Below are 24,667 nucleotides of genomic sequence, written 5' to 3' on the forward strand. Positions count from 1 at the left end.
AGACTGGGTGATTTATAATGGAAAGGGGTTTAATTGATTCGCAGTTCCGCAGGGCTGGGGAGACCTCAAGAAACTTACAATCATGACAGAAGCGGGAAGCGAACATACCCTTCTTCACATGGCAGCAGCAAGGAGAAGTGCAGAGCAAAGAGGGAGAAAAATCCCTTATAAAACCATCAGATCTCATGATAACTCACTCGCTCTCAGGAGAACAGCATGGAGGTAATCACCCCCATGATTCAGTTACCTCCTATGACATGTGGGGATTATGGGAACTACAGTTCAAGATGAGATTTGGGTGGGGACACAGCCAAACCATATCACATCCCTTCTCCCATGATTCTTCCCTTAGGGTGGGCTGTTCACATGTACAGTGGCCTGCCAGCACTTGGGAGGAGCCGCATACACAGTGTTTTTACTGAAGTTATGCACATGCTCACTTCAGGCGTTCTTCCTTACCAGTAGAATGTTCCTAGAAGGTCATATACTAGTTATACTCTGCCATTTTGCTTCTTAGTGCACATGCGTGAGCCCACTTGCCCGACTCCTGAGTTCTTATTGGGAAGGTGCTTATCACCAATTTCAGGTTTTTTCTATCGTTGGGAGACTGCCATTCCCTGGCACCAACTGCAACCAGTTATTATTTTAAAGATGTAGTTAACAACCACTTGACCATCACCTGATGGCCACCTGGCATTTCCTGGTAGTAGGGGGGCTCTCTCCTGCCCTGCTCATGTCTGACTAGTTACCTTCTGTAACAAAACCTCTCTAAATACCTCTCTTTCCACTGAAGGATGTTGCTAGTGGCACTCCTAGATTCTCCATCCCTTGCCCACTTTTCTCCAAGGAGGAGATCATAATCTGATCTTAATGATCATAATCATAAATGCAAGAAGGGCATTGATGATTGGTGGGATTAAAGAAGGAATGGGACAGGCTCAGCTCAGCCTCCTCCTCTCTGGAAACCAGCCTGCCTATAGGAAAGCCCCTCTTATCTGTTTATTAAGTGATGAATTTGGTAGGGAGGCCTACTGTTTGTGGGATTGTGAATTTGTTTGGATACAGATCTGAGCCACATTCTCTAATCTAGTTTTCAACATCAAAGCTGACATTTGGTGTCTGTCTGGGTCACTCTTTCATCTAGTTGTATTTGTTTCCAAACTTGGGCAAGGAGAGGTGTGATTTATTGAATTCTTTAGAATCCCAATAACTCTCTGCTGGTTGATACAGGTAGACTTTATTATATGTTTAAAGGACATTATAATGCATAGAAGAAACTTTTCCTTTGAAATCCACATGTTGTCAGGGAAAAAGTAGTAAGGAAATTGTTTGAACTTCTTCTTTAAAGAGTGTTTAGCAGCATATCATTTTGCAAATGAATTTGTATTATTCTCAGTGGCTTGAATATTTAATGAAGCCTGTCATTAATACCTCATAGAAATGCAAATCTGTGTTGTTTCCCAGGATTTCTTCTAGACAGAGGATTAAAACCCTCTCTAGAGACACATTCTCATGGTGCTGGAACTAACAAACTAAGCTTTCCAAAGAAGAAAAAAGAATTTTGGAGAAGCTTTTTTTTTCTTTTTAATTTCACTGTCCATGTTGTTCATATATTATATACAAAAAGCTTTACACTTCACCCACATTTGTGCATGCATTTGCATAAATAAAACTTGAGCTATCCCTCATGGCCACCTCACTCTGCCCTCTGCTCTGCACGTCTGCAGGGGTCTGGGTCTTACGGGACACTTGGACCACCACCCACCCAAGAGGGGAAGATGGAGACCACACAAAGATAACGTGAAAACCTTAGCTCATGGCAGGCATGCAATAAAGAAGACCTCTATTGGCTGAAGAATGATGAGGTTCATAAATTTGGAAAGGAGACCTTTATTTCTCATAACAGGTTGCAGCCTGCAGAGGGGTAATTCTGACAGGCTAGGAAGCATAGCATCTGGTTATAAGCTGAAAACAGGCACTTAGAGAAGGGGGCAAAGGAAACAGGAATTTATGCTAAACAGGGTGGCTTAATATGCATATGTAATAAGCTATAGGAGAAGTCATGAATATTTATGAAAGGAGAAACATGCACAAGTGTTGTCATTGAGCTTCATGCCCCTTCATGGGTCCTGTGTCTCCACCCAAATCTCATATTGAATTGTAGTTTACATAATCCCCATGTGTGTCATTGGAGGGACCTGGTGAGAGATAACTTAATCACGAGGGCAGTTACCCTCATGCTGCTCTCGTGATAGTGACTGAGTTCTCATGAGATCTGATAGTTTTTTAAGGGGTTTTATCCCTTTTTGCTTGATACTTCTCCTCGCTACTGCCGTATGAAGACGGATGTGTTTGCTTCCCCTTCTGCCATGATTGTAAGTTTCCTGAGGCCTCCCCAGCCCTGCAGAACTGTGAGTCAAAATTCACTCTCAGGCAGTGCTTTATAGCAGCATAAGAACAGACTAATACAGGTCCCATGTACAAAAAAATGGTGGTGCTGGCATGATCTGTTTATTAAGTGATGAATTTGGTAGGGAGGCCTACTGTTTGTGGGATTGTGAATTTGTTTGGATACAGATCTGAGCCACATTCTCTAATCTAGTTTTCAACATCAAAGCTGACATTTGGTGTCTGTCTGGGTCACTCTTTCATCTAGTTGTATTTGTTTCCAAACTTGGGCAAGGAGAGGTGTGATTTATTGAACTCTTTAGAATCCCAATAACTCTCTGCTGGTTGATACAGGTAGATACATGATCTGAGGGTGGTGTTTTCTACCTTCTGACATCAAAATGTGAAGTAGAGGACACTAAAGCCCTCACTGAGCTTCCTCAATAGACTGTCCAGAACCAATCTGTGGTCAGTGTGTGTTATCAGGAAGGAATGCTAGTTGGTTGCTTTGTCAAAACAGCAAAAAGGAGGGGCAGTGTCAGGTAGTTGGTTAATATCAGGCATGGAGTCTTTTGGAAGAGCTGGTTTCTATTTAGCCCTTAGGGAAGAAAGCCTAATGATGGTTAGTGAGGGAGGAGGTGTAGCAAGGTGTGTCCAACCTTCCATCCCATTATGGCTGGGAACTCAGCTTCCAAGGTTTCTCTGGGGTCTTCTTGGCCAACAGGGGGCCCATTCAGTCAGTTAGGGGGCTTAGAATTTTATTTTTATTGATCACCTTTTACCCAACTCTTGCCATGCCTTGCCCATCACTCAAGTTTTTCCTGTTCAGGGACATCCAGCTCTCTTGCCCTTCTCACTGTCTGAGGGGAAGCTCTGCCTTCTTGTCCCTGACAGTTCAGGGCCTCTGCAGTATGGGTTCTTCTCCCCCACCTTTACGGCTTCATCTCCCACTTTCCCTCTTAGCTTTTATCTAATTCAGCCTCACAAGTCTCTGTAGGGCCCCCTGCCTCCGTGCCTTTGGTCATGCTGTTCCTCTTCCTGAATGCCTGGATCCTTCAGTGTCTGTTTCAAATGCCAATGTTGTCATGACCTTCCCTTTCTCTAAACTACATAGCATCATATATGGAACCTCCCTTATGGAACCCACCATATTCCACCTTCAGTAATAAGAGTATTAACACCATCACCACCACCAAGGACAACAACGGCAACATTTGTTAAACACTCCAATGTGTCAGGCACTGTTCTGAGCACTTAAAAGTATTAGATTATTTAATAATCAGAATAACCCTATGAGGGACTTCTGCTTGTGACCAAGACAGAATAAAAAGTAATGGAATTACGCCTTACCTAAAACAAAACAAACAAAATCTATGAAACAGTGATTTTCAGGCCACTGGACAGCAGTCAAAACTGATCCCTAAGAAATAAGAAATAAAGGAATTCAGCCCTGTCATTGTCCCAGCTTACTGACATAAAAGGGTTTCCAGGCTGAGGCACAGCAAGAAGGCAAGGTCACAGCAGGTCTACTAGGGTAGACCCCTTGAGTAGAAGAGACAAAGCTAAGAATTGGGGGAAGCCAAGTCAGCTAGATTTCACAGGACAGAATCCCAGAAAAGAAAGAGCTGCACAGAGAAGATTCCAGAGGTGTCCACTGGGTCCCCTTGAGTATTCTGCTGAGACCTGCTCAGCACTTCCATGGAAGAAAATTGCTCAAAGCCAGGGGAAATACCACCCAAAATAATTAGAGAGAAGAGTACCCAGCATTCACACCAGGCTGGGGATAGTGACAGTTTCTTCCAGCCAGACTACAAAGCCTCAATTCAGAGGGCATCAAATATAGTACTCAAAAAGGTCTTACCTCGGCAGTGGAAATAATGAGCCCTATGCTGGTCCTACATAAAAGAGCTTAAAAACATAACCCAAAAGGTCAGCCTGTTTCCAAGTCGCTTAACTGCATCTCAGAACAAAGCTTAAGAATGATTATAGAAACATAAAAATATCCAGGACCCAACAAGGTAGAATTTACAATGTCTGTAGTTCAGTTAAAAAGTACCAGGCATGAAACAAACAGGAAACTATAACTCCTCATGAGGAGAAAAAGGAATCAATTGAAACCAGTCCAGAACTGACACAGATGTTAGAATTGACAGAGAATGGCATTAACCCATTTATGCCTAGTGTTCCATTATTGGAATGCTAAGCTTGTGGGAGTTGTTTATATCCTACTGCTCAAGGTCATCACCAAGTTCTGATTTTTTACACACAAAAAATTGCAACCTCCAGCACGAATGGGGTAAAACAGTCATTATAATTGTGTTTCATATGTTCAAAAAAGGTTAAGTATAGATATGGAAGATGTAAAAAGATATATCTATATGTCTGTATTTACATCTATATCATACATATTTTTTTCTCTAAAAGTTTGATTTGAATACACACACACACACACATATATGTGTGTGTGTATGGGAATTAACAGCAGATTAGACATTGCTGGAAAAAATTAGTTAGCTTGAAGATAATAGCAATAGAAACTGTCTAAAATGGGCCGGGCGCGGTGGCTCAAGCCTGTAATCCCAGCACTTTGGGAGGCCGAGACGGGCGGATCACGAGGTCAGGAGATCGAGACCATCCTGGCTCACACGGTGAAACCCCGTCTCTACTAAAAATACAAAAACTAGCCGGTGAGGTGGCGGGCGCCTGTAGTCCCAGCTACTCGGGAGGCTGAGGCAGGAGAATGGCGTAAACCCGGGAGGCGGAGCTTGCAGTGAGCTGAGATCCGGCCACTGCACTCCAGTCCGGGCGACAGAGCGAGACTCTGCCTCAAGAAAAAAAAAAAAAAAAAAAAAAAGAAACTGTCTAAAATGAAAACAGAGAAAAGTGAACAGAGTACCAGTGAGCCATGAGACAACTTCAAGTGGCCTAATGTGTGGGTAATTGGAATTCCTAGAGAAGAGGAGACAGAAAAAGAAGGATGAAAACATATTGGAAGAATTAATGGTAAAATTTTGCCTAATTTGATGACAACTGTAAACTCACAGATTTAAGAAGCTCAGTGAATCCCAAGCATAAGAAACTTGAGAAAAATTTTTCCAAGGTACATCATAATCAAATTGCTCCAAACCATTGATAAAGAGAAAATCTTAAAAGCAACTAAAGGAAGAAGATACATCATGTACACTACAAAGCAAAGGTCAGGGTGACAGCTGATTTCTCATTTCAAATAATGCAAGTGAGGAGACCATGGAGCAGTGTCTTCAAAGCAATGAGGAAAACCTGCCACCTGAAATTCTTTATTCAAAAAATACGTCTTTCAAGAATGAAGATGAAATAAATGTTTTAGACTTACAATGCTGAAAGTTTTCCTTACTAGGAGATTCATACTGCAAGAAATGTTATAGGAAATCAGGCAGAAGGATTTTCATAACAGATAGAAATCTAGAACTAAGGGAGGAGACCACCCGTCATATTGTCTTATGTCCAATTTCTGCCTCCAAAGAAAGAAGAAGTAAAAACTGAAAGGCAGAAATGAAATCCACAAGCAGACAGCCCGGCGCCACACCCTGGGCCTGGTAATTAAAGATTGACCCCTTGGCGGGGCGCAGTGTCTCAAGCCTGTAATCCCAGCACTTTGGGAGGCTGAGACGGGTGGATCACGAGGTCAGGAGATCGAGATCATCCTGGCTAACACGGTGAAACCCCGTCTCTACTAAAAAATACAAAAAGCTAGCCGGGCAAGGTGGCGGGCGTCTGTAGTCCCAGCTACTCGGGAGGCTGAGGCAGGAGAATGGCGTAAACCCGGGAGGTGGAGCTTGCAGTGAGCTGAGATCTGGCCACTGCACTCCAGTCTGGGTGACAGAGCGAGACTCCATCTCAAAAAAAAAAAAATGAAGATCGACCCCTGACCTAATTGGTTATTTGCATAAAAAAGGCACCGTGAAGATCCCTGCCCTGTTCGGTTCCTTTCTAATTACCAGTGTATGCAGCCCCTAGTCATGTACCCCCTGCTTGCTGAATCAATCATGACCCCCTCACGTGGACCCCCTTAGAGTTGTGAGCCCTTAAAAGGGATAGGAATTGCTTGCTCAGAGAACTCGGCTCTTGAGACAGGAGTCTTGCCGATCTCCCAGCCGAATAAACCCCTTCCTTCTTTAACTCCAGTGTCTGAGCGGTTTTGTCTGTGGCTCTTCCTGCTACGGAACCACACACAAAAATGAGCAATGGGAATGGTAACTACATGGGTACTTATGTTAGATTCTCTTTTAATTTTAAAAGTCTTCCAAAAATTGACTGATTGTACATCCAATGGAATATTATCCACCATATAAAGGAAATGAAGTTTTGATACAAGTAGATGAACTTTGAAAACATTATACAAAGTAAAAGAAGCCAGACACAAAGGTTATTCTGTAGTTCCATTTATATGAAATATCCAGAATAAGGAAAATCATAGAAACAGAAGATAGGTAGTTGCCAAGGACTTGGGGTTGGGAGGACTGGGGAATAATTGCTTAAGAGGTGTGGGGTTTTCTTTTGCTTTGGGAATGGTGAAAACGTTCTCAGACTAATAGAGGTGGGGGCTACTCAATCCTAAATGTCACTTAATTGTTGACTTTAAAGTAGTAAATTTTATGTTATGTGCAGTTCACTTCAATACAAGAAAATTTTAAAGATTAATTGACTTGTTTCAATGAAAATAATGACAAAGTAGTATGAAGTTTATAACGTGTGTAAAATTAAATGTATAGCAGAAATAGCACAAGACCAGGAAGCAAGAAATGGAAGTAAATTAGCATAAGGTTTGTAAGCCAAAAGTATCTGAGACAGGTCTCAATCAATTTAGAACGTTTATTTTGCCAAGGTTAAGGACACACCCATGACACAACCTGAGGAGGTCTTTCTCGCTCTGTCGCCCAGGCTGGAGTGCAGTGGCCGGATCTCAGCTCACTGCAAGCTCCGCCTCCTGGGTTTACTCGGGAGGCTGAGGCGAGAGAATGGAGGAGGTCTTGATGACGTGTGCCTGGGGTGGTTGGGACACAGCTTGGTTTTATACATTTTAGGGAGGCATGAGACATCAATCATTACACGTAAGATGTACCTTGGTTTGGTCCAGAAAAGCGGGACAACTTGAAGCGGGGGCTTCCAGATCATAGTTAGATTAAAAGATTTTCTGTTTGGCAATTGGTTGAAAGAGTTATTGTCAATAGAAAGGAACATCTGGGTTACACTAAGGGGTTGTGGAGACCAAGGTTTTATCATGCAGATGAAGCCTCCAGGTAGCAGGCTTCAGAGAGAATAGATTGTAAATGTTTCTTATCAGACTTAAAGAGTCTGTTCAATCTGAAATTCCAAAAGGAAGGACCGTATAAGGAGGCATGTTCAGCTCCCCATTTCCATCATGGCCTGAACTAGTTTTTCAGGTTAACTTTGGAATCCCCTTGCTGAGAGGAGTAGTCCATTCAGATGGTTGAGAGGGGGGATTAGAATTTTATTTTTGGTTCTTGTACTCCATATGAAGTGATATAATATCACTTGAAGGTACCCTGGGATAAGTCAAAGATGTGTACTGTAAACCCTAAAGCAGCCACTAAAATAACAAAACAGAGCTATAGCTAATAAAGCAACAAAGGGAGGGAAGGGGGAAGCATAAGAGCTCCTCAACCCAGAAGAAGATGGTAAAAGGTAAATCTCAAAATAATTATGTTCAGTCAAAACAGCTAGATAGGTTGGGCACAGTGGTTCACACCTGTAATCCCAGCACTTTGGGAGACTGAGGTGGGTGGATCACTTGAGGCCAGGAGTTTGAGACCAACCTGGGCAACATGGTGAAACCCCATCTCTACTAAAATTACATAAATTAGCCGGGCATGGCGGTGCATGCCTGTAATCCCAGCTACTCGGGAGGTTGAGGCAGGAAAATCGCTTGAACCCAGGAGGCGGAGGTTGCAGTGAGCCGAGATTGTACCATTGCACTGCAGCTTGGGTGACAGAGTAAGACTCTGTCTCAAAAAAAAAAGAATGACAACTAGACAAAAAAAATACATACTGTATGATTCCCCTTATAAAAAAAAAAAAAAAAAACTAGAAAATGTAGACTCATCAATTGTAAGTGAAAGCACATCAGTGGTTGCTAAGTGGGGGGCAGGGGGTGGGTTTACCAAGAACATGGATGTGTTCACTACCCTGGTTGTGGTGGTGGTTTCATAGGGGTAGAAATATGTCAAAATTTATCGCATTGTGTACTGTAAATATGTGCAGCTTATTGTACAGAAGTTATACCGCAATAAAGCTGTTTTGATTAAAACAACAACTACTCTGTGTTGGATGGTAATATTTTCTCCACTGTATAGATGAAGAAGCGTAGGCACGCAGAGCTTAATGATTTGCCTGAGGTCGAGTAAACCCTGGGCACCTGGCTTGAAGTCTACATGGAACAAAACAGACAGAGAGAAGTGAGACCGCTTCAGAGGGAACTATAGACCCAAAGGACAAATAGTAGAATTTCAGGAAGGGAGGATGGGAGGACAGTTCCGTCCTTTCAGAGAGCACGAACCACAGACACAAAGCGCATGGCGTGTAGAGCACAGTGCGCAGTTGGGAATGGGAGCCCCAGATGTGCATGTGTGAGTGGGGTAGGGGCAGAAGAACAGACCAGACCTGTCCAGGGGGACCTTGGCTGGGATTGGGGTAGGGAGCTCCTTGGATCCCATGCTAAGGAGTTAAACTTCCATCCACTAGGACATGGAAAGACTTAGAAGTGTTTTCAGGAGAGCGATGGGCTTGGGTGACTCTTGAGGATGATACGTATGGAATGAAGGATGGCTGGGCTCCCCAGCCCCCTTGGAGTCTTCATAAGCAGGGACAGCCTTGTCTGATGTTGCTCCCTGCAGGTTCCCAGTGCATCTCCATTGTAAACTTTGGTGGTCCTCAGAATCCCAGGTCTGTGAACTCTGAAAGACTGTTCTCCTCCACCCTCCTCTACTCACTGCTCTCTGGGTTTGGGTCCATTCCTGTCCCCTCCCAGGTTCGAGGTGAATTGCTGCGGGAGAGAGTGCAGCGGCTGGAGGCACAGGAGGGAGGCTTTGCACAGTCGCTTGTTGCTCTGCAGTTCCAGAAGGCGGCCCGGGTGACCGAGACCCTGTCAGCCTACACCGCCCTCCTCAGCATCCAGGACTTGCTCCTGGAAGAGCTGAGTGCATCTGAGATGCTGACCAAGTCGGCCTGCACGCAGATCCTGGAATCGCACATCCGGGTGAGTGCAGGCGCTGGGAAGGAGGGGCGGACAGAGCTGGTTCTTTCTGGTACCTACCTCTGCATCTTCCCCTGTGGAGTAGGCTGCAACCCCTGTCCTGTCTATGCTGGTGGGTTGTGATGAGGATTAAACAAAGTGACTTATTGGAGAGTACGTTGCACTCTCTCAACCAAAGATGGCTCTATTTCATTGCTCTGAGAAGCAACCCTTTTGGATTTTAACATCTCTGAACCTTGGCAGTTGCCATGGTTTCATTGGCAGTATTGTTTCTTTCATTATGCTAGGGAGGACAACAGTGTATCTTCCAATTAGCACATCCTAAATGCAACAATGTATTCGGTTGTTTATTATTTTAAAAATTCTAATTATTAGCGTTATCACAACATGCTACATTCTTTCCAAAATGTGAGAGGTATATCCATAAAACAAAAGCTATTGTAATAACTGTTTGGGTGACTAATTTTAGGTCTTTTATGTATATATTTTGGAATTTCATTTATTATATATCATAATCACTTATAGTGAGGAAAAAACCTCTCGCATTTATTGAAACCCTAGTGTGGGAAGGGAAGCGCTACTAAGTTGTGAATAGACATGCTCTCACTTAAGTGTACATAATTCTTTACTTAGTTATACTTATTAAGATTATTACTGAAGCATAATTAATAAGAAGGTACAATTTTATGCTACTTTACAATTATGCTGTTTGTCATTATATTCGTTATTTAGCTGTGCGGTAAAGTAGATCTTGTTGTTATACTCAGTTCTCAGGTAAAGAAACTGAGATTGGGGCAGATGGCAGGTCAAGTTCTTTGTGAAGACACCATGGCTGATTGTGAAAGGAGCCAGGAATAGAATCTGTTTCTGACTTCAACCCATTATGTCATGTCTGTGGACTACACCAGTTGAGTTTGCCATGTGAGGTTCCCATTACTTTCCTTAAAACGTAACAACAGTAGATGCTGGAAGGTCTAAAAGTATTTCGGTGGTGGGCAGACACTATGCACCCTGCACTGTAACAACTGTTTTAGGGATAGAAAGGAAGCAAAAGCATTGTAAGTAATTCCAGCGCAAAATAGCCAGATGCTGGACATATAAAAATGAACATATTTTTAATGCTTTGTGAGCTCACAAGGGTCTATGGAAGAAAATCCGTAAAGATACGCAAGATATATCCTAAATCAGGTGAACTCACAGAGATAGGTGGGGGCAAATTCAGAAGCCAGGTTTACCTCGGAACAAAGGCTGAAACCTGTAACACAGAGACTTGGGATTAATTTTGGAGGAATGGGAGATGAGGCTGTGGGATGTCTCAGTTAGTGAGAACACCCAGCAAGGGGTGGGAGGAGATAGCCGCCTGCTGGCAGAACCCATCTCCACACCTGCTCCAGGTGAAGCTCTTCCTGTGAGTTTGTAATCCAAGGCCTCTGCTAACATGAAGAACAAATCCAAATGCATTTTAGCCATCCAGTCACGAAATCTCCGAGGTGATAAATTAAATTAAAATAATTCCAGGTTAGTTCACTGTCTGCATGCAAAGACAAATCCTCTCCAGAAAAAAATATTCTCAGTTGGGTAGCTCAGGATTTCCATAGATCAAGTTCAGTCGAAGGTGAGCTCTCATTGAAGAAAAACGTCACCGAACACATAAAGAAGCAAGGCAAGATGACCTGCATAGAGGAGAAACAAAGAAAGCCAGATTACGATCCCTGAATACGTTAGAGATCCAGATTATCAACACAGAATCTAAAATAATAATAATTTGTGAAATTGTTAAAGATATTACAAAAATGATTTAAATTTTTTTTTTTTTTTTCTGTTTTTCGAACAGGGTCTTACTCTGTCGAGCAGGCTGGAATGCAGTGGCCCAATCTTGGCTCACTGCAGCCTTGACCTCCTGGGCTCAGGCAATCCTCCCACCTCACCCCTCCAAGTAGCTGGGACCACATGGGCATGTGCCATCATACCCAGCTTTTTTTGTTTGTTTGTTTTTGGTATTTTTTGTAGAGCCCAGCTGAGCTGGGCTCAAAGGTAAAGGGGAAGCAGGCATGTCTTACATAGCCAGAGCAGGAGGAAGAGAAGTAGGAGGAGGTGCCACACGCTTTTAAACAACCAGATCTCATAATAACTTCTTCACGAGAAGAGCACCAAAGGAATTGTGCTAAACAATTCATGAAGGACCCCCGTGATCCAGTCACTTTCCACCAGGCTCCACCTGCAACACTGGGGATTACAGTTCGACATGAGATGTAACCCCACCCAAATACCATGTTCTTCTCACATTTCAAGACATAATCGTGCCTTCCCAACAGTCCCCCAGAGTCTTAACTCATTCCAGCATTAACTCAAAAGTCCAAAGTCTCATCTGAGACAATGTAAGTCCATTCCACCTATGAGCCTATAAATTAAAAAACAAGTTACTTACTTCCAATGATACAGTGGACCCATAGGCATTGGGTAAATATTCCTGTTCCAAAAGGGAGAAATTGGCCAAAAGAAGTGGTTACAGGCCCCAGGCAAGTCTGAAATGCAGATGGTAGTCATCAAATCTTAAAGTTCCAAAATAATCTCCTTTGACTCCATGTCTCATATTCAGGTCATGCTGGTCCAAGGGATGGGCTCCCAAAGCTTGGGCAGCTCAGTCCCTGTGATTCAGCCCCAACAGCTGCTCTCAATGGCTGGTGTTGAGTATCTGCAGGATACAAGCTGTCAGTGTATCTACCATTCCAGAGTCTAGAGGATAGTGGCCCCCTTATCACAGCTCCACTAGGCAGTGTCCCAGTGGAGACTCTGTGTCAGGGCTCCAACCCCACATTTCCCTTCCACACTGCCCTAGTAGAGGTACTCCATGAGGGCTCTGCCCTGGCACAAGGCTTCTGCCTGGACATTGGGGCTTTTCCATATATCTTCTGAAATCTAGGCGGAGGCTCGCAAGACCCAACTCTTTCATTCTGTGCACCTGCAGGCTTAACACCACATGGAAGATGCCAAGGCTTACAGTTTGCATCTTGTGAGCAGTGGTCCAAGCTGCACCTGGGGTCCTTTGAGCTGAGGCTGGATGCAGGGAGCAAGGTCCCAAGGCTGCACAGGGCAGCGGGGCACTGGGCCTGGCCCAAGAAACCATTCTTCTCTCCTAGGCCTCTGGGGCTGTGATTAAAGGGCTGCCGTGAAGGTCTCTGAAATGGCTTTAAGGTCTTTTTCCCATTCTCTTGGCTATGGTGGGCTGAAAATTTTCCACACTTTTACACTCTGCTTCCCTTTTAAATATAAGGTCCAGTTTCAGGTCATTTCTTTGCTCACACATATGAGCATAGGTTGTTAGAAGCAGCCAGGTCATACCTTGAATGATTTGCTGCTAGATATTTCTTCCACCAGATACCCTAAATCATCACTCTCAAATTCAAAATGCCATAGATCTCTAGAGTAGGGGCACAATGCCACCAGTCTCTTTGCTAAAGCATGGCAAAAGTGACCTTTACTCCAGTTCCCAATGAGTTCCTCATCTCCATCTGAGACTTCCTCAGCCTAGAATTCATTGTCCATGTTACAACCAGCATTTTGATCACAACAATGTAACAAGTCTCTAGGAATTTCCAAACTTTCCCTCATCTTTCGGTCTTCTTCTGAGCCCTCCACACTCTTCCAACCTCCTTTGGTTACCCAATTCCAAAGCTGCTTTCACATTTGCAAGTATTGTTGTAGTAGTGCCCACTCCTCAGTACCAATTTTCTGTATTAGTCTGTTCTCACATTGCTATAAAGAAGTACCTGAGACTGGGTAATTTGTAAAAAAAGGAAGTTTAATTGGCTCATAATTCTGCAGGCTGTACAGGAAGCTTGATGCATCTGCTCAGCCTCTGTGGAAACCTCAGGAAACTTACAATTACGGCAGAAGGCAGAGGGAAAGGAGGCACATCTTTCATGGCTGGAGCAAAAGGAAGAGAGAGTGGAGGAGGTGTTACAGTTTTGAACAACCAGATCTCATTATAACTCACTCACTATCACAAGAACAGCACCAAAGGGATGGTGCTAAACCATTCATGAAGGATCCACCCCCATGATCCAGTCACCTTCCAGCAGGCCTCACCTCCAACACTGGGGATTACAGTTCAACATGAGATTTGGGTGGGGACACAAATCCAAACCATATCAGTCTTTAACTGAATTTAACACCCATTCAAGATAAAACTCCGTAGCAAATTAATAATAGAAGCAAACTTCCAAAGCCCACAGCAAGTATTACACTCGAGGTGGTTAGCATGGAGGTGGATCGCTGCCCTGAATTCCAGATGGAGGAAATAGAGCCTGCAGAGGGAAGAGCAGGTCCAAGGTCATTTAGTCAGTTAGGGGCAGAGGGAGACACCAGGAACATTTAGCCTTCAGTGCATGATTCATCTGCTCATCCTAAGTGCCCCAGAAACACCCTCAGTACAGCCCTAAAACACATATTTGTGCTTTTTACTTCAAACCACACTGATTTCTATTAGTATAATAATCGGAGAGTACGACACTTACATTTTTTATTTTATCTTAAAACTCTTGAGTAACTCCTGCCTCCAGTTTGTTTAGAACAGAGTTAATGTGTCCTGAGTTGGGAGCAGCTGATAAATCAGATGATGCCATATTATTAAATGGGTGGTAAGGCAGTGCATATAATACACCCTTACTTGAGTTTGCATTTGAAATGAAGACAAGCCTGTTGTTTTGTTCCAGATATTAGACTTGCATTCTGCAATTTGCTCATTCTGTGTAAACCACTTTCCTATTGGGAATGGGCTTTTAGGCTGTTAAACATTCAGGAGAATTAAAAAAGCATGAAATAGAATGCTTTGGAAGAAATTACTCCTAAGAAAACTGTATCAAGTGCACCTCATCTGATGAAAGATTTAGACTCATTTTGCGAACTTGGAACGTATGCAAGGCTTAGTTGGATCAGAGGGCCAAGTGACAACGATAGGCAAATTTAAATGGGGTAGACTTACTCCTAACAGATAATGTGACCCCAAACAAATGATACCCACTGTATTTGCATTTCAGTTTAAATTGTGTGTTTACTTTCCTGAGCCTCACTTGGCATCTTCTTCTTTGTTTATTGTTTTGAGACAGAGTCACTGTCACCCAGGCTGGAGTGCAGTGGTGTGATCTCAGCTCACCGCAACCTCCACCTCCTGGGTTCAATTGATTGTCCTCCCTCAGCCTCCCGAGTAGCTGGGGCTATAGGCATGCACCACCATGCCCAGCTAATTTTGTATTTTCAGTAGAGACAAGGCCATGTTGGTCAGGCTGGTCTCAAACTCCTGACCTCAAGTGATCCTCTCACCTTGGCCTCCCAAAGTGCTGGGATTACAGGCGTGAGCCACTGCGCCCAGTCTTGGCATCTTCTGATCGTCCCTCTGCCTTTCTTCCCATGTACCACTGGCTACCATCTGTTGATTCTGCCTGGGTTTTCTCATTTCCACCTTTGGCTGCCCAGCTTCACTAGTCTGATGTATCTAGACCGGAACAACAGAAATAACCTTGATATTAGCCAGCATCAGTGGAGCTCTCGTTATGTCCAAAGCAGTGGGCTAAGTGTTTAAACCTCATGTCCATCCCATGACGTTTTCATGCCCATTCTACAGATGGAAGAGGTGAGGCTTAGGAAGGTTAAGTTATTTCACCAATCCCACAGCTGAAAAGCAGACTTTAAACCTCCCTCCAAAGCCCATGCTCCTGTCCTAACTTCAATTTCTGCTTACCTCCCTTTCTCCCTACTCTAGTTACCCCTCTGCACAGTGGCCAAGGGGATGTTTATGAAAAATAAAAGTGATGATTCACAGCCCCATCCCCAGCTCTACATTTAAAAATCCCACCTTTCACTGCTCCCTCTCTCAGATCCTTCATTTTAGCCCTCGGACCTTCTTGCTGCCCCCTGAGCATTGGAGACACATTCAGGCCTGTGTCCCTTTGAAGGACCTCTGCCTAGAATGCTTCTGCTGTACCTCCTTGCAGACTTCTCTCCATATTCTAAGACAAACCCAAATGTTACTTCCTCTGTGAAGCCATCCATGATTCCCTTTGGCAGAGCTGGTCTCTTCCAGCTCCCGTAACCCTCCATCCCGAAGCAGATGATGGCATTTCTCATCTCTGCAACTGTTGACATGAGTCTCTCCTTCACTAGACAGTGAGTTTTCATGTCTCATTCACCCCTGAATCCCCCAATCTATCTATTATCCCTCTTTCTCTCTCCCCCTCTCTCTCTGTGTCTTTCTTCCCCTCCATCCCTTTTCCCTCCCTCCATCCACGCTTCCATCCATCATCAACATCTGTATATCTATTCATTCATTCAGCAGATACCTGTGGAGTGATTACTAAGGGCATTAGAGCTGAGTGATGGGACCCAGAGTCAGAGACACCTGAAATCACCCCGACTCTGCCTCTTGCCCAGCTCTGTGATTTCAGGAGATTCCATTATAGTCTCTTACTTCAGTTACCTTGTATATACAATTAGATGACAAAAAATTCCTATCTTGTGTTATTTTTTGAAGATTAAACCACTAATGCATGTAACTTTTATAATCTGCTAATACACTCTGGCATCATGTTGACATTCAGTAAATGCCAGCTGCCGTCATCTCCCTCATCATCATCATTGTTATTATTGTTGCTGTTTCTTCTTCCATGAGCCGTGCGCTGTGCTGACTGCTGGGGAGAAAGGAGAACATGTCAGCGATGCTCCTGAGTCCCTGCCCTCAGCATTTAAAACCTGGCGAGGAAATCAGCTATTAGGGAAGACAATTCCAGAACCAAGTTTTGGATTCCAGTTGTGCCAGGTGGCAGGCAGGTGGAAGGGTGCAGGGGTTTGGGGACGCCATCAGCAGATTATAAACCGTGAGACATATTTCCACCTTATATTCTGTTCCTAACCAGGGCTCTCCTGGTGCTTGAAAAGCTCTGTGTGTTCCACTGTTCCTCTGGTGACACAGTCTCAGATGTGAGCCTCCCTTCTCCTCCAGGTGGGCTGGGGCTGGCATCTGGGTAGAAGTGGGATCTCTGCCTCCAGCTCCTGGCCGTGCTGACAGCACGACAGCACATACTACTGGAACTCCACTGGACTGTGTTTCCTTGTGGGATGCTGCAGCGAGAGGGATAGTCATAGTTCCACATCTCAGCATACTAGGAGCCCTGCTCAGGAGTTCTCGAAGGCTCAGCACCCAAATGCCTGGGTAGGATAGAAGGCTCTGCATGCTACAGGGAGATGCAGTCTATCTCTGGCTGATTTTCTTCTGTCATGGTTCTTGAATAGTGTTTCAGTCTTTAGGGGGCTTTGAGACTCTTTTGAGTGTTTGATGCAAGTTTTGGTCTCTCTGCGGAAAGGCAGACCATTTTGTCCCTATTTAGGAGGATCAAGGACCATCCTCCCCTGGTGAAGTCCAACCAAGGCCTCTTAGGATTTCACACCCTGTCCACCTTCCAGTCCTAATTATAGTGCTGACCAATCTGGTAAACACTGGGTTAAATGTACCTGCATTCTCCAAGGCCTGGGACCCTCCTGCCTCCCCTCACCACCCACCTAAGCAGGCTGTGGACAGTTTCTTGTGTGAGATTATCTAATCCTGGTGGCCTAAGAATGCAGATTACTTCTGTTTGGCCAAGAAGAGACAGTGTAGACTAGTGGTTAAGAACACAGTTTCACAGCCAGCTAGCCTGGCTTCAAATTCTGGATCTGCCACTCAGTAGTTGCATCATCTGGCAAATTAATTTAACTCTGTCTGCCTGTTTCTTTACCTATAAAGCAGGAGAACTAAGAGTATGTATTCTGAAGGGTTGTTATAAGGGTTCAGTGAGATTCATGTATGAAAAGTACACAGAGCAGTGCCCAGGACGCTGACGGTAATGGTGGTGTTAGCCATGGTTGCTGTGTTCCAACTTGGCTTTCATCCATGGTGGGTGCATGCAGGTACCCCACCATATGCAGTGACAGGTGCCAGCCACCAGGCACTTTGCAGACAGGGAGAAGGAGACACAGCCCTGCCCTTAAAGAGCTCACACTCTAGTAGAAAAGCACAGGACAGTGATTTTAGGTGACAGGAAACGGAGTGCGTGCAAGGGGTAGTGAGTGGGCACGTGAGGAGAGGGCATCTGCATCTCCCGAGGAACTCAGGGATCCTTTCACTGAGGAGCCCTTCACCAAGGAGGTTTTTCTTAAGCCGGGGGGTGAAAGAAGACTGGGGATTGGTCAGGCAGACGGAGAAAGGCACTGCAGGTGGAGGGAACGGCCTGTGTGGAGGCATGGAGGTGACACAGGGGTGAGAGATCGTGGTGCACTCACATTGCACCACGTGGCACAGCTGGATGGGGAATCAGGCAAGACAGGGTCATGCCAGGCTTGTAGCAAGACACCCAGGAGGTCAGATTTTGCCCTGCAGCCCACCCGCTTTTGCAGTGGGGTTCACCCTCTGCCCCCTCCTTGTGTAGGAGCTCCAGGAGCTGGAGAGGAAGCTGGAGGACCAGCTGGTGCAGCAGGAGGCGGCCCAGCAGCAGCAGGCCCTGGCGAGCTGGCAGCAGTGGGTGGCCGATGGGCCCGGGATTCTGAACGAACCTGGGGAGGTGGATTCTGAAAGACAGGTGTCTGCTGTCCTGCAGCAAGCCCTGAGCAAGAGCCAGACATTACTGGAGCAACATCAGCAGAGGTACGCTGTGTGCCCCATGGTACCCGAAGATATTAGTCCCCAGCAGGCCTGGAGAACCTGCATCTCCAACTCAGCCCGGCTGTACCCACTTGGGCTCTCACCCTCTTGCCTAAGGTGTCATCCCATTGCTCCAACACGAGCTGCTAGCTTTGTAGCATACTCCTTCTTCCCTGACATCCTTCTTTTTTAAATTTAATATCATTGAAGTTTTACTAAACATATTTTTTAACTTTTTATTTTGAAATATAGACTCACAAGAAGTTGCAAAGATAGTAGGGAGAGTGCCATATACCCTTCCCCTAGCTTTCCTTCTTGGTAACATCCAACATAATCACGGTACGCGAATTGACATTGTCACAAGACAGCAAACTAGATTACAGGCCTTATTCCAATTTTACCATAAACATAGTAGTTTATATTCTGCTTTTGTAAAATTATGAAACAGACAGACCCCCAGTCTTTTTGTTTTCTTTGTATTGTTTTTCAATTCACATTAGACACTTAGCCTTGGCTGGGGCATTAAGAATCCTTGGAAAAACACAATTTTTAACAGCTTCATAATTTTCCACTGTGAATAAAAAATGGACATGGAAAGGATTGGAGGCAAAATCTATACACAGTGTGGTTAATTTTTGCAAACACACGCATACACATTAATTGGAAGGAAATAGACCAAATTTCAATGGGTATGGTTTCTGGGCAGTGAGATTACAGATTATTTTCTTTTATCCTACCACGCTCTTCTGTGTAAATGCATCCAAGTGCAGTTCTGTCCCATTGAAATAATTGTGAGGGGGCTCAATCTGTATTGATTTGATTTAACGTGGGATTTTAGGGCATATGGTATTCATATGCTTCTGGAGGAGATGGCTTGTGATCAAACTTTTGGTTTGATTTGCACCTGCAGAAGGTTTGGGGTGTATTAGCCAGTAAGAGCATGAGGCAGATCAAGGAATCTGACTTGAATTGGCCAAGGCGTGTGTTAAGCAGACTCCCTCGTGTGGGCATCAGGAAGCCTCATGTGAAAAGGTGCCGTCCTTTGATTCTGGGTCCACTTCAACCCAAGGGCACATGGTGGGTGTAGACCCCAGTCTTCTTGGTCATCACCATGAGGACTGATGCAGAGTTTTCAAAGCAGCATCACAGAAATCACCCTGTAAGGCTATAGGAAAGTCTCCTTATAGCTCCCATGAAACTTTTCACTTTGAGGAGCCTTCCTCCTGGGGAACACTCCTTGACATGTTATTTGCAAACTAGCCTAGGCAAGAAAAAGAAGGCAGTCTTTCTGGCCATCTCTTTCTGTGGACATATTTTTAAAATCGTGTGGCTTAGATGTGTGCTTCTTTGTTATTTAAATAATGAGTTGATCTCGTAGTATCACTTTATAACATCCCATAGTATTACTTTATAACAAAACCGAACTCACGTATATTTTATTTTCACTCCAGTTTGAGAGAGGAGCAACAGAACAGTGTCGTGCTAGAAGACTTGTTGGAAAATATGGAGGCAGACACCTTCGCAACCCTGTGCAGCCAGGTGAGAACGTACTGGCCAGGTCTGAGGCCGCCCCTTGCCAGCACATCATTTCATGTTTTTCTCAGAATCCACATTTCCTCACCTCCAGGATGGTGATGAAAAACCAGCCTTGGAACCTGCAGAGCAGATGTGTGCAGAGCCTCTAGCATGGGCCCAGCACACAGAGGACGCTCAATCAGTGCTAATGGCGGCAACCACAACCATAATCACGTGTGCCCCGGTCATGTCTTTTCTGTGATTTGGCAGGCACCCAAATATTCTCCTTCGTCTCAGTCTTTAACTAAGTTTAATATACAAAAAGTAGGTTCTACCAGGAACAAAGTGGGTAAGAGAAAACTGGGCCAGAGCCATCAATCAGTGAGACTGCACCCCACACTACACCTCTGAGTTGAGATCAGCCAACCTTTCTCATCCTTGGCCGGGGTTGCAGACTCACCTCCCTTCCTGATAGAGAGCGCTGAGGCTGTGCGCTGAGCCTTATGCAGTTGTGTACCTGTCTGCCTGCTACCATTCAGGTTTTATACACATCCTGCCGTGGGTTTCCTGTGCTTCTGGTGTCTGTAAGTAGCAGGAAATATGACTTCAGACGGTGGTGAATGCGAGCCACATGCCTCTGGAGAAGTGCTTGCTGATGCAGTGGTATCAGGGTCATGTGCTGCGATTCTTTCCACAGTTCCTTCTCACAGTTCCAGCTGCCATAACTTTCAAGGAGGTAAGAGGTCGAAGAACTGCCACCACGCCTGTTCTTTCTCATCAAGAAAGCAAATGCCTCCAAGTCCCTGCAGCAGATTCCCCTCACAACCCGAGAGCTGACCCGTGGGCCCTGTTAGCTGCAGGGGAGGTGCGAGTCACTTACTCTCCAGCCTCTGAGAAGGGAGTCAGCAGGGGGGAGGCGTTGGGGCGCTTTTACCTGTCCAGCTGGCTGCATCCACAGGCACACCCAGCTTCCCGAATGCATTCGTTTCCTATCACTGCTGTCACAAATGACCACAAACAGCAGCTTATCACAGCTACAAACTTACCTTAATGTTCTGTAGGTCAGAAATCCAACATGGATTTCTCCAGGCTAAAATCAAGGTGTTGGCAGATTTGCCTGCCTTTCAGAAGCTTTAGGGGGAGAATCTGTTCCTGCTTACTCAGGTGATTGGCAGGGTTCAGCCCATGGTGGTTGTAGGACTGAGGTCCTTGTTTCTTCACTGGCTGCCAGCCAGGGGATATTCCTGGCTTCTGGTGGCACCTACATTCCTTGGCTCATGGCCTCCTTTCTTCATCTTCAAAGCCAGCAAGCATCCTCATCACATCTCTCTCTGACCTAACATAGCAGGGAGGGTCTCTGCTTTTAAGGACCCACGTGGTGATTACGTTGGAACCACCTGGATAATCTAAGATAACCATTTTCCCATCCTATCTCAAGGCCCCTAACCTTACTCCCACTTGCAAAGTACCCTTCGCCTTGTAAGATGACATTTTCACAGGTCCCAGGATGGGACCATGGACATTTTGGGGAGGGGTCGTTATTCTGTTGACTGTACCAAACAAGTTGCCAGTGTTAACACTGGAGTGACGGTGTCCAAACAGGGCAGGGGAGGAGCTGGTGCTTCCTGAACACTGCCATTCCCTGAGTATTATCCTAGGCACTTATGTCTGTTATTCATTTAATCCTTACAGAAAGATGGGCAACAGGCAGGATTCCCCTGTTTTATGAATACCTTTATTCATATGAGGCACAGAGAGGTGGTGAGGGCAGGAGGGCTCGCCACTGCTCGTGGCAGGCTTGGGATTCAGCCCAGCATGGTGCTGCACAGATTTGGCTCTTCCTGACCAGCTCTGAAGGGTCTGAAGCAGATGACCACTCCGGCCTGTGTCTCTGTGTAACTGGGCCATCTCCCACTCTCAACTTGGATTCTCCCACCTTTTTCTTTGTTACTTTGAGACTTCACAGAAAGCCAGTGTCACCAGTGGAATTTCACCCAGGTTCATTTCTAGATTGTGGGCCCTTTTAAATTGTGAACTCTGCATGCATCTCAGTCTGTTTCTGCTACTACACAAAATTCCTAGACTGGATAATTTATAAAGAATAGAAATTCTTTATCAGTTTTCTCACAATTCTGGAGGCTGGAAAGTCTGAGATCAAGGCATCTGCAGATGCAGTGTCTGGTGAGAACTGCTCTCTGCTTCCAAGATGGTGCCTTGTTGCTGCATCCTCTGGAGGACAGCAAAGCTGTGTCCTTATGTGGCAGAGGGAATGGGAAGGTAAAAAGGGCTAAGCTAGTTCCCTGGAGCCCTTTTGTAAGACACTAATCCCATTCTTGAGGACAGAGCCCTCATGACCTCATCACCTTCAGAAGGCCCCCCTTCCTAATACAGTGGCATTTGGGATTAAGTTTCAACATGAGTTTTGGAAGAGACACAAATGTTCAAACAACAGCATTCTGCTGAAGAATTGGCTCTATGAGGAATAAATACTGCCAGACCGGAAGCTCTGGGCAGCAGGGAGCAGGTAGGCTCATTGTTTTTCTCTGTTCCCAACTTGGTGCTTTGTATAGTCTGCCCAATAATATCTACTCAGCTGCATTTCTTTCTTCCCAATTCCTGTATAATAATAAGAGTCCTCCAGAGAAACAGAACTGATAGGATGCGTCTCTGTAGAGAAAGAGATTTATTGAAGGAATTGGCTCCCATGATTGTGGAGGCTGGTGTGTCCAAATTCTGCAGGGTTGACCTGCAGGCTGGAGACTCAGGAAGGAGGTGCAATTCAAATCCCAAGGCCATCTGCTGAAAGGATTTGTTCCCTCCAGGCCTTCGGCTGATGAGCTGAGGCCAGCCACATTATGGCAGGCAATTGACTTCCCTCAGAGTCCACCAATTTAAATGTTAATCTCATCCCAAAACGCCCCCATAGAAACAGCAAGAGGAATGCTTAACTGAGCATCTGGGCACAGTGACCCAGCCAAATGGACACAAAAAATGAACCAGCACATCCAGTCTGGAAGATGACCGCTTCGCTCCCAGCTCATCGCAGATCTGCAAAAGAAATAGGTCGTCACTGGGGCCTATCATGGGGAGGGGGGAGGAGGGAGGGATTGCTTTGGGGAGTTATACATGATATAAACGTCATGCACATGTACCCTAGAACTTAAAGTATAATAAAAAAAAATAAAAAATAAAAAAATAAAAAATAAAAATAAAAATAAAAAATAAAAAAAAATAATAAAAAAAAGAAATAGGTGGTAAATGAACTCTGAAACAAAAGAGCAGCCACACAGGATTCAAGCAGACCACGCCCTGCGTGACTCAGTACTTGAAGTTTTCTCAGGAGGAAAGGCTTGTAGATTTTATCACATACCCTAAGGCATCCCTGTGTCATAAGAAAGGCCAGCAGCAATGCTCATGGAAGCCGTATTTTGCCATTTTCTTTTTGTACTGGAGAAAAGAATCATCAGGGAAGCTCAGTCCTCCATTTCTCTCTTTGTCCTTCCTCCTGCTGCTCCTTCATCCTGAGGAGAGGAGCAGGGAGAAACTAGGGAGAGAGGCTGTCCACTGGCCACTCCGGGCCTCTCGGTCACCCTCCTCTGCCTAGAGAGCTGTGTGCCTGTGTTGCTTTATGGTCCGTTTCTTTAATTTTTTTTTTTATTTTAATTGGGGAACAGGTGGTTTTTGGTTACATGGATAAGTCCTTCATTGGTGATTTCTGAGATTTTGGTGTACCCACCACCCGAGCAGTGTACATTGTACCAATGTGTAGTTTTTTTTTGTTTTTGTTTTTTTGTTTCTTTTGTTTTTTGAGATGGAGTCTCACTCTGTCACCCAGGCTGGAGTGCAGTGGCACGATCTCAGCTCACTGCAACCTCCACCTCCTGGGTTCAAGCGATTCCCCTGCCTCAGCCTCCCGAGTAGCCAGGATTACAGGCACATACCATCACGCCCGGCTAATTTTTTTGTATTTTTAGTAGAGACAGGGTTTCACCACGTTGGCCATACTGGTTTCAAACTCCTGACCTCAGACAGTCCACCCACCTCGGCCTCCCAAAGTGCTGGGATTACAGGTGTGAGCTGCCACACCCAGCCCAATGTATAGTCCTTTATCCCTCACCTCCCCCCTCATTCTTCCCCGAGTCCCCAAAGTCCATTATCTCATCCTCATAGCTTAGCTCCTGCTCATAAGTGAGAACATACAATATGTGGTTTTCCATTCCTGAGTTACTTCACTTAGAATAATGACCTCCAGCTCCATCCAAGTTGCTGCAAAGGCCATTATTTCATTCCATGTTATGGCTGAGTAGTATTCCGTGGTGTATATGTACCACATTTTCTTTATCCACTTGTTGATTGATGGGCACTTAGGTTGGTTCCATTATGTTTGCAGTTGTGAATCGTGCTGCTATAAACATGCATGTCCGTGCATCTTTTTCGTATAATGACTTCATTTCCTTGGGTATATACCCAGCAGTGGGATTGCTGGATCGAATGGTAGTTCTACTTTTAGTTCTTTAAGGAACCTCCATACTGTTTTCCATAGTGGTTGAACTAGTTTACATCCCTGCCAGCAGTGTAAAAGTGTTTCGTTTGTGGTCCATTTCTGTCTGTAGATAGTGGCATCCCATTCAAAGCTCATGACCCATGTGGATGCTTTTTGTGTCACCAATTTTAGTAAGACTTGACCTAGTAAATTGAGTTGTCTGGAGGATTACTGATCGGGGACCACTGGAACTGGAAGGGCTGTGACAATGGGCTGACCTGTCCCTACATTGACTGGTGGGATCCCAGCTATAAAGGTTTAGACCCCTGCCTCAGGAAGAGGTGAATCTGCAGGGTGT

At 45.0% G+C, this 24,667-nt stretch overlaps 1 protein-coding gene across 2 annotated transcripts in view; it reads left to right on the forward strand.

Annotated features, from left to right (window-relative positions):
* Window positions 1-24,667, forward strand: part of EVC2 (EvC ciliary complex subunit 2) — a 148,454-nt gene that overhangs the window by 114,797 nt on the left and 8,990 nt on the right. For both annotated transcript variants that reach the window (XM_033213720.1, XM_033213719.1), the window contains exons 17-19: window positions 9,416-9,643; window positions 18,100-18,314; window positions 19,763-19,850. In XM_033213720.1, the coding sequence (XP_033069611.1) occupies window positions 9,416-9,643; window positions 18,100-18,314; window positions 19,763-19,850 (531 nt within the window). The remainder of the gene's footprint in view (window positions 1-9,415; window positions 9,644-18,099; window positions 18,315-19,762; window positions 19,851-24,667) is intronic.

This window comes from Trachypithecus francoisi, unplaced genomic scaffold (genome assembly GCF_009764315.1).
Source record: "Trachypithecus francoisi isolate TF-2019V2 unplaced genomic scaffold, Tfra_2.0 Lachesis_group1, whole genome shotgun sequence".
Taxonomy (NCBI): domain Eukaryota; kingdom Metazoa; phylum Chordata; class Mammalia; order Primates; family Cercopithecidae; genus Trachypithecus; species Trachypithecus francoisi.